The following is a 12,987-nucleotide window of genomic DNA, read 5'->3' as shown; positions in this document are numbered from 1 at the left end:
CATTATATGTTTTGTTCCGGTCAAGCAAACTTGAGTTGAACGTTGAGAACAGTGAGTCTGTGTATCACTGTTTGTAGTATATGAGTATACAGGATGAGCTCTGATGTTGGAGCTACTTATGCTCATACTCATTTCCTGTGACACTGACAGACGTTTTCATGTCCACGCACGCAGCCCTCCTTCACCATTTTTCTCTTCTCAGCACTTCGGCTCCTCTCAGCAGGAGAGTAATAATGGACACCCACTCCATTAGGAGCATGTTACCTTTTCACTCCGTCATCTATTTATTCTGCCCCCACCCCCCACCCCCGACTCTGTTTACTCCGTTTTGTCTATTTTCCATGTCAGCTGCCCGGCTCGAGCCCACCACTCTGCAGTTCGGTTCTTTATCCTCCGAAATTGGATAAAAGATTAAAGGAGCTGAGCTCATTCAGTATTTTCTGTATTTTCCAACAAAAATCWGTATTTATTTCCTCAGTGCTGTCTAAATATGAAGTATCCCAAATCTTCATGAAAGATTTTGCAAATGGGATCCCTGGAAAAAAGCAGATTCTCTGAGTGAGTGGGTGTTTCATCAARTGATTATGAGATCTGATTTAGAACACAGATCCAAAACATTTAGAGCTACTCTGTGGCCTTTAAATGCAGAACTAGCAGTCCAGTGTGGAAATCTATGCATTAGTATTATGTAAAAGTGTATTACCATGATATATTCTAGAAATACATTTATATTTACATTTGCTTGAGTTTTCACCTTTTTTGTTGAAAAAGAATCCAGACAAACGTGTCCAGATAATCTCGTTTATCCCAGCTAACTTTGACTTTACATAAACTCTGGAGATGTTCTTTATAATAAAAAGCCAGTTTAGTTCAGTGTCCACAGTTTGACACAGCAGGAGCTGATCCTCTGTGGATGTGGTCTCACATCTCAAGTTAGGATGTTTCTGATCTTGTTTTTGTGGCATTAACAATATCAGCTGCTTAAAATAAAACTTACAACCTATTGACGAAAACCAGAAGAACCTGGAACAGTCTGTTCCTATGGTAACTGAGTTTCCTCCATTTTAGGATTAATGAAGTTTCTTTCTTTTCTTCTTTTTTTTACTTTTTTTTTCTGTTTCTGGAATAAAACATGGTCACTTTAATTGTTCTGTCTGAACGTTGTCCTTCAGCTTCACTGTGCTTTTTTCTGGTTTCAATAGGCGTCAAAACGCAGGAGCTTTTTAAGTTTCTAAACACGACAAGAATCCGAAAAGTAACAAATGTGAAATATTTCTGTTAAAACCAAATTAGAAGTCTTGTAAAAACAAGAAACAATATTTAAGGAAGATAAAAACTGCTGTTTTCAAATGGACAAAAATAAATGGTGATGATGATGATGTTGAATTAGCTGTGCTGTATGATGAAGGTGTAATGGAGAAGGCTGCACAGCAAAACAGAATTCACAGCTTCGCCGGTGAAAAATCGTAGATGGGCATAAAGAAAAAGGAACAAAATTGTGTGAGTAAACAGTTTGGTTTTAAGGAAAAATCTGAGAATAACAGAGGCCACAAACTCTAAACCTTCAGGCTTTAATCTTCAACTTTTCTCATATTAGGATGTATTTGCTAAAGCAAGAGAAATGGGGAATATTTTCCTTATCATTTAAGTTTTTTTCACTCATTTGAGCCTTTTTGTGTGCTTGTGGAAATGACCATGGACCTTGTTATATTCTTCTCTCGCCCATAGTTTGGTCTCATTAGGCTTCCTGTGAATGTGCAAATTACCTGCCTCACCTATACTCCCCTAACAAGCAGAATCAAGCTAATAATACTCTTTATTTCAGACTTTGAAAAGATTTTTCTTTAATAATCCAGTCCACAACATGGACTTCCTCTCTTCAGTTTAATTTTGGACCATAAACAAATTGGGAGGGTAAATGGAAGCAGTGGGTGTTTGGCAGTTTTCAGCGCTGATTGTTAGAGAGTGGATGAGGTCGGATGAAGCGGAGCACTTGGGTGCCACTTGAGATGGCATTTGGACGGACAACAAAGAAGCTCTTGAGAGGAGAAGGTTAACAGTGATGTAAACACGTATGAGAGGCTGGTGCCCAGGATTTCAGCTCACCTCACTTTATTTATATATCATCCATTCATCTCAGTGCACAAATCAACGTCTATTAAAGTCTGATTGAAATCCACTTTATTATACAAAACATTCATAGTATGAAATGCCAATTATGTCGTTTTTCAAAGTAAAATTGAAGATTGTCAGAAATAACTAAGCCCTCTTTTGAAGAATCTTCTCTCAATAGAAGCTTCTTAAATTACTATTTAAAGCTCTCATGTCATAAATAAAACATCTTAACTTCGTCTATCTGGACTGGGTCAGTGTAAGACTTTGGAATTGATTTACATTTTTCTTTTGAATAAACAAGTTTAATTTGAATGTGAGAAAAACAAATCAGACAAACAAGACGACTGCTCTGATCAAAGCTGGATAAATATATTTTGGTTTATTCTACAAGTAATTTAATTTTATTTAAGCTGGGAACAAACAGAGGTGAAGAAGTTGAGAAAACTGCGATAGATTTTTACATATCAGAATGAAATGACACAGCTGCCTAATTTTGAAAGAAAACAACTTGTTTTATTATATAAATCAAATGAGTAAATCATTTAACAAACCAGAACTAAAAGCAATTTTGAGTGTATTTTTGAATTAAATGAATCAAAAATGTATGAAAATCCAATTTTTCTCTTTTGTTGTTTTAGATTTTTGTCCTTCCAAGATTTGTTTCATGTTTTACCTTTCTATCTGCTTCATAAAACTAACTTGTGTAAAACATGAATATAAACATGAAAATGAGGAAAAGAGGATTTCTTGCCATCGCTGCACTGATTAAAAGAAACGCTGACCTATCGAGAAGAAGTGACGACTTGAATGAAACTAAACAATGAAAACAGGACAGAAGAAGTTAAATGATGACCTAATATTTGGATTAATGTACAATACTTTATTGCAGCTCCAAGGTTTTTCCAAAATGAAGCATCATCTCCTGGTCAAAGAACTTGAAACAATTGTGCACATTCCTGCACATTTTTTCTGTGAGATGTTGTTTCTGTACAAATATTAGCCTCTTATTTTTTAAATATTAAATAGGTCCTCTGGACGGGTTCTTCTTTAATGAAATGTTACATCTCTCCTCCAAGAGACTTCTTCAATCTGAGCAGTTTCAGGTAAACTTATAAGCACTGCCTCCACATGGTGGGCAAACAGGTTTAACGAACATCAACTCTGTCTGTTCACCTGCAAAGGAGGACCATCAGCCAATCATTAGTGCCCTGATTATCACCTTTTTTTTACAGCGGGCTGAGTCATACTTGCAAAAACAGCATTGTAAGAGAGAACTGAACATGGAGGACTCCACCCCTGTTTAATGATGGTTTTTCTTCACAAAAATGGCTTCCTTTACTCCCGTCTCAAACTAGTGTTCTCATCAAGAATGAGAACATCTTCATCCCTGAAAGAGTGAGCACTGGCCTTAACAGCATACGCAATATTACTCTGTTTGTGCCAACACAAACAGAGTAATGTTGTGTATGCTTGTGTAAGTGCCAGGAAGACTGTGATCAGTTGTACTGTATATCAAGAAAAAAAAAATAACAGCCACTGTTCAAAAGAATGGGCCAACACAGAAGAGCTGCATCATCAGGGCAGAACTCTGCAGTTTATTTACAGGCCAGAGTTCACCTGAAACTACTCAGACTAAAGAAGTCTGTTTTAGGAGAGACAAAACATTTCATTAAAGAAGAATCGGTCCAGAGGACCTACTTATTTTATTTATTTTTTTATTGTCTTGTTTTGGTGATGTTTTTAAAAACGTGTCAGTTTATTTCAATGTGCCTTAATAATAAAATCAACTGTCTCATTCTCTTTTTTTTAGATCCATACGCGAAAATCCACCTCATGCAAAATGGGAAGAGGCTGAAGAAGAAGAAAACGACAATCAAGAAAAACACCCTTAATCCTTACTACAACGAATCCTTTAGCTTTGAAGTCCCGTTTGAACAAATCCAGGTACGTTTTCCAAACTTCAGACTCTTTGAATTCTTTCTGCTCAGGATTCTGGTTCATTTTTAGGTCCCAAAAAAAGAGGAAAAAGTCTGCAAACATTTATCAGCTTGAATAAATAYAGCTCATTTATTATTGTTTTAGAGGCTTTTTCATTAACATCATAATCAGTCAATTCAGTTTAAATCGGCCTCGGTTTTGTAATTAGACGAGCCAGTTGCTGAGTGGATGTGATTCTGTGCACTGTGTTATTGCCCGTGGCATTTATCTCACTGCTGTTTCTCTTACAGTACAATGATTACCATCCACATCATCATTTAGCCCAGTTTAACCAAGTATAAACAAGCAGTGATTATGGTCTGTGACACTTTGCGTGATTCGAGGCGAAGTGAAGCGGTAGATTTTATTTATAAAAAACAATTAATAAACGCTGAAAGAAATCACAGCAAACACGGTGATCTCATCAGGCGGGACAGTAATTGAGTGAAATTAATTAAACCTGTCGCAGCTCACAAATCACAGGTTTGATACCGCCAGCCCCAGAATCAATTTAAACAGGGCTGATCCCAATCAACCTTATTCAGAAGCACGCTGCAGCTGGTACACCTGTCGGCCCGCATCACTGAGCCCAGATCCACGGAATCATGGATCAGTTTTATTGAACACGTCAGAGATTACATTAAACACACATTTTAGGATCTACTTTTACTTTTACAGATTGATCAGAAATAGATAAGTTGTTTTAAACAATGTTAAGTTACGATAAATTGATGTTTCAGGGAATACTTTTTAAATGGTTTGTTTTTCTAAAAAGGCCCTTTTAATTTGTGTCAAACACTAACATGCATGTTACTTAATAACCTAATAAGATATGAAGTTTTGACTGTTTTTGGTTTTACTTTTACAACCTTTTGTTGCCTCTGTTCTAACTGTTTAAAATAAGTTTCTACCATAAAATTTAAAAATACCTTTGTTTTAATGGAGCTTTTAATGTGTTTACTATATTTAATTGGGAATAAGATATTGGTTTCCAAGATTTTGTATTTATCTTACACATCCCCACRTTTTCAGAATTGGGGTTTTGAGACATCTCATGTTTTTAAATCATTTTCCCCACATTAAATCYTTCAGTTGGGGTCTACATAAAAGAAACTGTAATTCTTTAGTCTGAATTCCTCCTTATTGTAATGCCACAAGCCCCTCTTTCACCACTTTCCTGAGCTGTGTCTCAGATCAACTCGTTTTGAGGCTGTTTCTTCAAATCCAAACAAAGAGCTTCTCACCCTGCCCCCCTTCAGCTTCCTGACTGATGTAGCTGTGCAGAAACTTTTCATTTACAAATGAATTAAAATATGTCAAGGGAAGACTTTCCAGCCTTACATGTTGGAGCCAGAGTCTGACCCAGGGCTAAAGGAGAATAAAGACCACCAAATATCAGTTGGTAAGTCCAACATTTTAGACAGCTTATGCCAACTTATGATTACTAATAAAAGTTATACTTTTTTAAATTTTATTTTCAGCTTAGACATTTTTAGTGTTGAACAAACTTGGCATAAGTTAGCATAAAGTGTCTAAAACATAGYCAAGGTTTTTATGTCAGTTCCGTRGCAAATAATTTGATGTAATAGTTGRGAAAACGTCATAAAAAATAGAGAAAACTGAACAGGTTGAAAAATATGACCCAAACAGAATATAAAGATATCTTTGCAGCACCAGGAGAGACTAAATTCAGCATGTCTGCCTCCTAGAGGCTCCAAGTGTACAACAAAATGTATTTAATGGCTAAAAAATAGGATTTTGCATGATCTGTCCCTTTTTAAATCAAATAGCAAATTTATCTCAATAGCTGAAATAAAAGAAAAATGTATTCTAATACAAATCTGTGTGAACTTTTCTCTTTCTGTAAAGAAACAAACCAACTGTACCAAGGTTTAGCTTTTTGTTGGAGGTAAACTGAAAAAAGCCGGGAACTTTTACTGATCATTTTGCATTTAAAGAAAGTCCGACTGAACCAAAGTAATCAGCTTTTACAGAACATCATCAGAAGTTCCCYGGTTACAGAAGCTCCTGTACTGTTGGTGAAAACCAGCTCAGCTGCAGTCATTTAGTCTCTCCTCCCATCATGTTATGTTCTTCTAATGCTTGTCCACGTTAGAGACGATGGAACCTGGTCGCTGATGAGCAACAGGAGAATCTACATATTTGCTCTCAAAGGAAACCTCAACCTAATCATGAATTTAAAGGCAAACTGCTGCTTTAAACAGCAGCTAACCCCACCTGGTCATCAAGGAGTCTCCCTCAGTGCTTCATTACACGCAGCTCTTTTAAAGCAACCGCTTCGAGCTCACGCAGGGAGCGCCAGCTCCATCTCAGCATGCCGGTGGATCGAAACTTAATCAGGCTGCTTTGTGCACTAATTCATATTCTGTGCCACGGATTGACGACCGGGTCACTCCTCTCTGAGCAAACACGCAGCGAGGCAGAGGGCCGGACCTCTGAGTAAGCAAACATTCAGCTGGGTTTGGCTCAGAAAATAACTGTTAATCAACACTAATGTCTGAAGGAGCCGTTCGTTCMCTGCACTACCACTTAAAGAAGCCTCTATTATTCTTCATCCTCATCAAATCAGCTTTTAAATATAGAATTCAAACCACTTCACATTGAGCAACAATCAATAAGAAGCTGGTTAGTTTCTCTCAGCATCAAGTTGTTTCTGGTTTTGAACACAAGTGAGATAAAAACACGTAGCACCTGAGGGATGTGAAACTTGTTAAAAACAAACTGACAGGTGACAAAAGGAGAAAGAGCTGCAGAAAAGATGGATTGACACGAAGCAGCTCTTGGAGATTATCCCTTTAAAGGGAAACCAGTCTGACGGTTTCACACTTGGGTTTGACAATAAAAAACTGTGACGTTCTGCAAACAAATGAGCCACAGTCGGGTGTAATCAGAAAAGGGAGTGGATCCATCTCACAGCTAACAAACTCCTGAAAACGAGAAGGTGGATTGAGGCCTGGCGAGTGTTTGTTTTAGTTTGAAGATAAAACACAAAGTAAATGAAAGCCAGGCTTTAAAGAACATAAAGCTGGGAGTGAAAAACAAAGCTGACATGTCTCTGACCTCATATATTTTGTTCAGAAGCAAAAAGACAGGAACCAGATAATAGTCAGTTGGCTAAAAGAGTTAAAGTTCATGGATTCTCCGTCCTTATAATATAATGTGTGGTGGAGTGGCTAAAACAGACAAGTGGACAGTTTCATAACCAGCTCCATGTTTGTTGTTTCCCCACCTCCCTCCTTCCTCTCTGCAGAAAGTGCAAGTTGTTATAACTGTTCTGGACTATGACAAGATCGGAAAGAACGATGCCATCGGCAAAGTGTTTGTGGGCCTGAACAGCTCGGGCACGGAGCTGCGCCACTGGTCCGACATGCTGGCCAACCCRAGGAGACCCATCGCCCAGTGGCACGTGCTGAAGCCCGAGGAGGAGGTGGACGCTCAGCTCGCCACCAAGAAATAGGCAGGGCCCCTTTCAGCTCCTGCCTTGTAGTACTCTTTAGCCAGTATATGTGTAAATACCTCAGTGATAAATGGGTCCATCCATGTAACTCCGCCCTTTACTCCCACCTTTGAGCCTCCTGATTTCACTRGGTAAAAGTTCAAACATCCCCCCGACATCTTGCTTTATTATTATTTTTTTCTATCAGGTTCTTTGTGTTCCTTTCTGATTTAGCAGTTTCCATCTCTGAGCCCTTCACCYCCACGACCAAAAGCCCCCTTCTTTTAAGCAATATGATCTGTATAGATAGCGCATGACTGAAAGAATTTATTGTACCACAGTTGTATATATAAGTATGCAGACAGAAATGATTTCTAGTTTATGTGTTTGTATGTTGTTACCCGTTTCCTAATCTGTGTATACCTTGATGTTTTTAATAAGATGTTCTATTTTAAATTATGTAAATGCAGATATAGAGGAAAGCCAATATTATATATACCAGGATTTAAAAATTCTACCTTAATTACCTTATTGCATTCCAGAAAAATGGTTATCTCCAACTTGCCAGTGGGAGTATGTTCATATAGTAAAGGACGCCGCCTGGCTTTAAGTTCAGCATCAAAGAAGAGAAAAACAGATGAATTAATTGACAAAACTCCCAAAAAAACACAAGGCCATTAACTGCTATGGTTCTGTGAGGAAAATTATGCTGCTGGAAATTAAACAAGCACATGATTTTTAATYTTTTATACCTATTTCTTAATCAGAGGACCTGCAGTATGAGTTTGGCTTAAAATAATATTTATATTTCTTTGTTTGTTTTTTTTTGGTCATATTTGGTAGAAAAAAAGGTCAAATATTGCTGGTTTTCTTTTCCGAAACAAAGTTGAGTCYTGATCCTTGGGGAAAAAAATAATAAAAAATTGACGCAACGTGAAAGGAAAAAAAAAGCACTGAGCTGTTAGCCACTGTGCCCTTAAAACTTGTTCGACAATATTTTGTGTAAGCAGCCTTGTCGTCGTTGGAAYTGTCGTGTTCAGGTTTAATCTTTGAAAAGGGTGACTTAAAAGAAATAAAAAGCTGCGGCTCTTGTTTTAAGAATAACTTTAAGGAGGGGAAAAATCAGCGTTTTGACTTTTATTTATTTTTTAGTAAAATGCATGATTGTTTTATACGATCCTAAAGCTGACAGGCGAGATCTTCCGACACTAGGGGGAGCCCTTACGATAAAATCACCTCGCCTTCAATCAGAAGAAGAAAAAAAAAACGCATAAAGTTTAGGTCGACGTAAAGTTGACGGAGCTGAGGTGAGTCTAACACTGCCATTTTCAGGGAGGTGACTGGTGTCGAAGCCCTCTCTTCATGCACACTCCCACTCGTCAGTGGTTGTAGCTTTGGTTTATTGGGAACAATGTCTCTGGCTGCAGTGGTGCCCTGAATCGCAGTCTTTGCTTTGCGTTGCCTTCTTACAGTGACAATAGAGCTAGCCATGTTTTACTGCCAATTTGAACTTTTTATGTGGCTGCTTTTTTTGCACTGGATGTCTTTGAACTCACTTGTTGACTTTAGGAAACATTTGCTTCGTGTCAGGACACCTGCAGGGGTAGCCYGAGATCCTCAGCACTGGAAAATTTCGACGGAACCCAGAAAAGGTCGAACATAGAATTTAAGAGTAGAGGGGGAAATCTGTTCCCTTGGTTTAGTGAAAACATTGATTCCAACAGCTCAACTAAAAAAAATTTTGTAACAAATTTTTTTACGCACTAATTTTTGCACATTTTTTAGTAGTTTGTTTTGAAGGAATAAAAACGAGAATATGAGCCTGAGGCACCTTTCATCCACCCTCCTCAGTGTGATTTATGAAWGGACCGAGGCAGCATGAGGAGTCAACCTGCTGCTGTTACGCCTCTGAGCCATGAAGGGAGGTAGTCACACAGCTGTAATGATTGATGCATTAAAGGTTAACATTGCACTGTAGAACGAAGGTATGATGGCAGACGGTCTGTGCCGTGGGATTTTGAATCGGGAGGTGTCCAACGTATGCATAGTACACTCCACACCTCCTATTGTTCTGCATTGCCAGCTTTATTTACAAAAGGAACATCGTGGAAAATGAGCAGCTTGATTGATGATTACGAAACGGGAAGCTTCTAAAAGGAGCATTTATACTTTTTATTACAGAACTGTTTTGTAAAACGCTTCAGAAATGTCAACCAAAAGAAAAGTTACCAAATCTGTGCATACGGTTTTCTAATCCAAAGAAACAAATCATGAAACGAAATTCACGGTTCTCTAAACAGAAGAAACTGATTCTTTCCACTTTTCATTCTACTTCTGCTTTTTGCTGGGTTCCGTCCTTTTCAGCCAACGGCATCCACTTTGTTTTCTTGTTGGCACATGACTACACCTGGAGAGCAGGAAATAACCGTACAAGTTAATGGTCTGCGTGGTCCATCGTGTCCTTTACTACGGGTCCAGTCAGGAGCGGAATAATCCATTAAAAACCATCCAGTCTTTTATCTTGGAGGAACCTCTTGCATATACTCGATGCTTATACTTCAGGAGGACTTTCTAAATGTTTTCAATGTTATTGTGTAGTTGATAGCACTAWTATGAAAAAGCTACTTGTCATTCCATAGGAGTCTCTGAGGACTGCTTTGTGTATCACTGTGACTGCCGTGTGTGCTTAGAGATGTAGATCTATCAGTAGGTAGCCAGTTTGTTCTGTAGTGATGTCGTAGCGTTTAATGCCATCCCCCCTCCCCCTTCTACACGCAACAAGAGAGAGGAAGAGCGCGCGTGCACGCCTGTTTGACGTCACGCGTTTTTTTTTTGTTTTGTTTTTGTTGTTTTTTTTGTTTTGTACTGGAGCAGGTCGCTTCACACAGCATTTTGTTGAGCACTGTGCAATACTTGTATGTTCATCCCATAGTGTTAACGTGGGTGGCGTCGCCCGAGAAAAGACAAACCCCAGAGGATGACGTTTCTCCTTTCCAGTGCYATGGTTAGGACACAGCACACCGTAGACTCAGCTTATATAGGTTGGAGCTTGTTCACCTCTGTTTAGGGTTCCCTCCCTTTTTTTTTTCATTTCCTCCTCTTGCATACAGTTCCAGCATCAGAGGTTTCAGGGAGTCTTAGTTCAAAACCAAACAAGAGAAAAAGCCCTTAGAAATGTATATATTCACATCATGCCAGAAATGTATATCAATAATAAATATAGTGACATAAATGATTAATCAGCAGCAAATATATTTCATCCACTAATTAAATCTCATTTGTTTTCTGTTTTGTTGATTAAAAAGCCCTTTTATATTTGAGATAAAAACTCTGAATGTACAGTATGAACTGTGTTGGTTTAGATTTCTTTAACCGTGAGATTATTAGATGTACTTTGCACTTTTTGTTGTAAAAACAAGAATATATATGGTAGTTTTGTTAAGCCCCCTCCACACACACACACACTTTTTCATTCACATCTCTTTTTATGGGGTAAAAGCTCTCGCCTGATTCCAAAAATCATCMTATAAAACTTCCACAGGTTCTTTTATTTGTCACGTTTCACACACAAATTCCAGAACAGCTTCAGATTAAAAAAAAAAAAAAACTAGACAGATTAAAAAATAAATAAATAAAAAAAGGCCAAATCAAGAGAAACACTAACTCTAAGTTTGCACTTGAAGGAATCCTCCGGTCAGACTGGAACGTGTTGGAGTGTTTCAGGAAACCCAGTAACGGTGCAGGCGTTGCAGAACCCATCAGACTGTGAGGTGGAAAAAAACTAACGAAGCAAAAGCCATTACCTGCACTGCGACGTGTTGCTCCTCCTATTACGGTTTCTGACCAAAGTATGCACGCATAATCAAACGCCCACAATTCTCCTCTTGGAAACAACAGACAAAGCTCTCTGTGTGACAAAGTTCTCTCCAGCGAAACGCCACACTGACCTTTCAAAAGCAAAGCTGTGTAAAGTATTAGAATCTGATGCTGTAGAAAGATCCTAGTTGCCTTTGTGTATATCAACTGCCTGCTTGAGTATTTTGTGTGTGGAAGTTTTCTCTGTAATCTTGTAGAACTGTTTGGGGTGTTTTTTCCTGCCATATTGCTCGCAGCCACAGCGGGCTGCTGACCWGTTATATTTGCTGTGTATACCTTTCATTTTTGATCAGGTGTTTTACAGTTTTGTTTCACTTTGTGTAGTGATTCACTCTGTGGAGTTTTCTGACTGTTGTTATATAACTTCATATACAAAAATGATCAATAAAATGTTTTATTTCCTGTTGATACGTCTGTTGTGGTGGTTTTATTTTGTTGAGCTCACAGCAGCTTTCATCTATGACTCACTGCTCAAACAGAAAACATTCCTCTGTTTTTAAGAGTGTGTGTGTGTGTGTGTGTGGGGGGGGGGGGTCTGCGTGCCTTACGTGCATGTCTAATTTTTTATGGATTTTAGTTTTGTTTATCATTTTAAAGCTTGTTAAGAAAGACGACACTGCCATCTACTGGACAAAAAGACATTTCTCAACTGAACTTTGGAAAAACAAGGAGAATATTTGTTTTTGTCCTGATGAGATCAATTCTTATTAGTGARTGTTTAATAATGTGTACCAGAGCATATTGAGAAGACAGTTGTCATCCTGGAAAGTGCTGCTGCTACGAGATGAAGCTCAGCTGACGACAGTTTGATTTTACTAAGATATAAACCTTACAAGAAAATGCCAATAAATTTGATCTTTTAGTTGTATCTTTACATTCATGTCTGGCTGTAGAAATAAAGCCATGTTTTTAAAACTGAGTAAAGTCTTCAAACTTACAAATGTTTTGTGATTGGTTTCAGTTTATTCACGTTTTGCATGATTTCCATGAAGCGTACTTGCAAAAAAAAATGTTGATTTTTCTCCTTTTTGAAAGTCATACACACTGATGAAAGTAAKGCAAAGTTACTGCAACATTTATTGATCTACAAATAGTCAATTTGTCTGCTCATAAAGAGGAAGACCAAACTCAAATGTCTATTTCTAGGGTACTTTTTTACGTACTGCAAACAGCTGCAGGAGGAAATGGCAGATTTGTATCACATCAGATATGATGAAGCATTACAACCAGATCATCTCTGAATGCAAGTGAAGTTAAACGTGGCTTTGAGTGCACTTTTGTTTTTAAATTGCAATCCAATCAATAAGATGACATCAGCAGCGTCCTCTTAATTAAAAACGCATGTAAGTCACATTTCACTTGTTGTCAATGTATTTTTTTTGCTTGTATAACACCTACGCATCAAAATGAGACACAAAACGATCGACTCAAGTAGTTAATATACACTCACCGGCCACTTTATTAGGTGCACCACGCTAGTAACGGGTTGGACCCCCTTTTGCCTTCAGAACTGCCTCAATTCTTCGTGGCATAGATTCAACAAGGTGCTGGAAGCATTCCTC

At 38.1% G+C, this 12,987-nt stretch overlaps 1 protein-coding gene across 5 annotated transcripts in view; it reads left to right on the top strand.

Annotated features, from left to right (window-relative positions):
* The window catches only part of syt1a (synaptotagmin Ia), a 175,463-nt gene extending 163,630 nt beyond the window's left edge, over positions 1-11,833 (top strand). For all 5 annotated transcript variants that reach the window (XM_014009437.1, XM_014009441.1, XM_014009440.1 and 2 more), the window contains 2 exons: positions 3,926-4,059; positions 7,364-11,833. In XM_014009437.1, the coding sequence (XP_013864891.1) occupies positions 3,926-4,059; positions 7,364-7,570 (341 nt within the window). In that variant the 3' untranslated portion in view covers positions 7,571-11,833. The remainder of the gene's footprint in view (positions 1-3,925; positions 4,060-7,363) is intronic.
* The last annotated feature ends 1,154 nt before the right edge of the window (positions 11,834-12,987 follow it).

The sequence above is a fragment of the Austrofundulus limnaeus genome, unplaced genomic scaffold, assembly GCF_001266775.1.
Source record: "Austrofundulus limnaeus strain Quisiro unplaced genomic scaffold, Austrofundulus_limnaeus-1.0 Scaffold58, whole genome shotgun sequence".
NCBI classification, from domain to species: Eukaryota; Metazoa; Chordata; class Actinopteri; order Cyprinodontiformes; family Rivulidae; genus Austrofundulus; species Austrofundulus limnaeus.
Note: the sequence above shows the minus strand (reverse complement) of the source record. Positions and strands in the feature narration are given on the sequence as shown.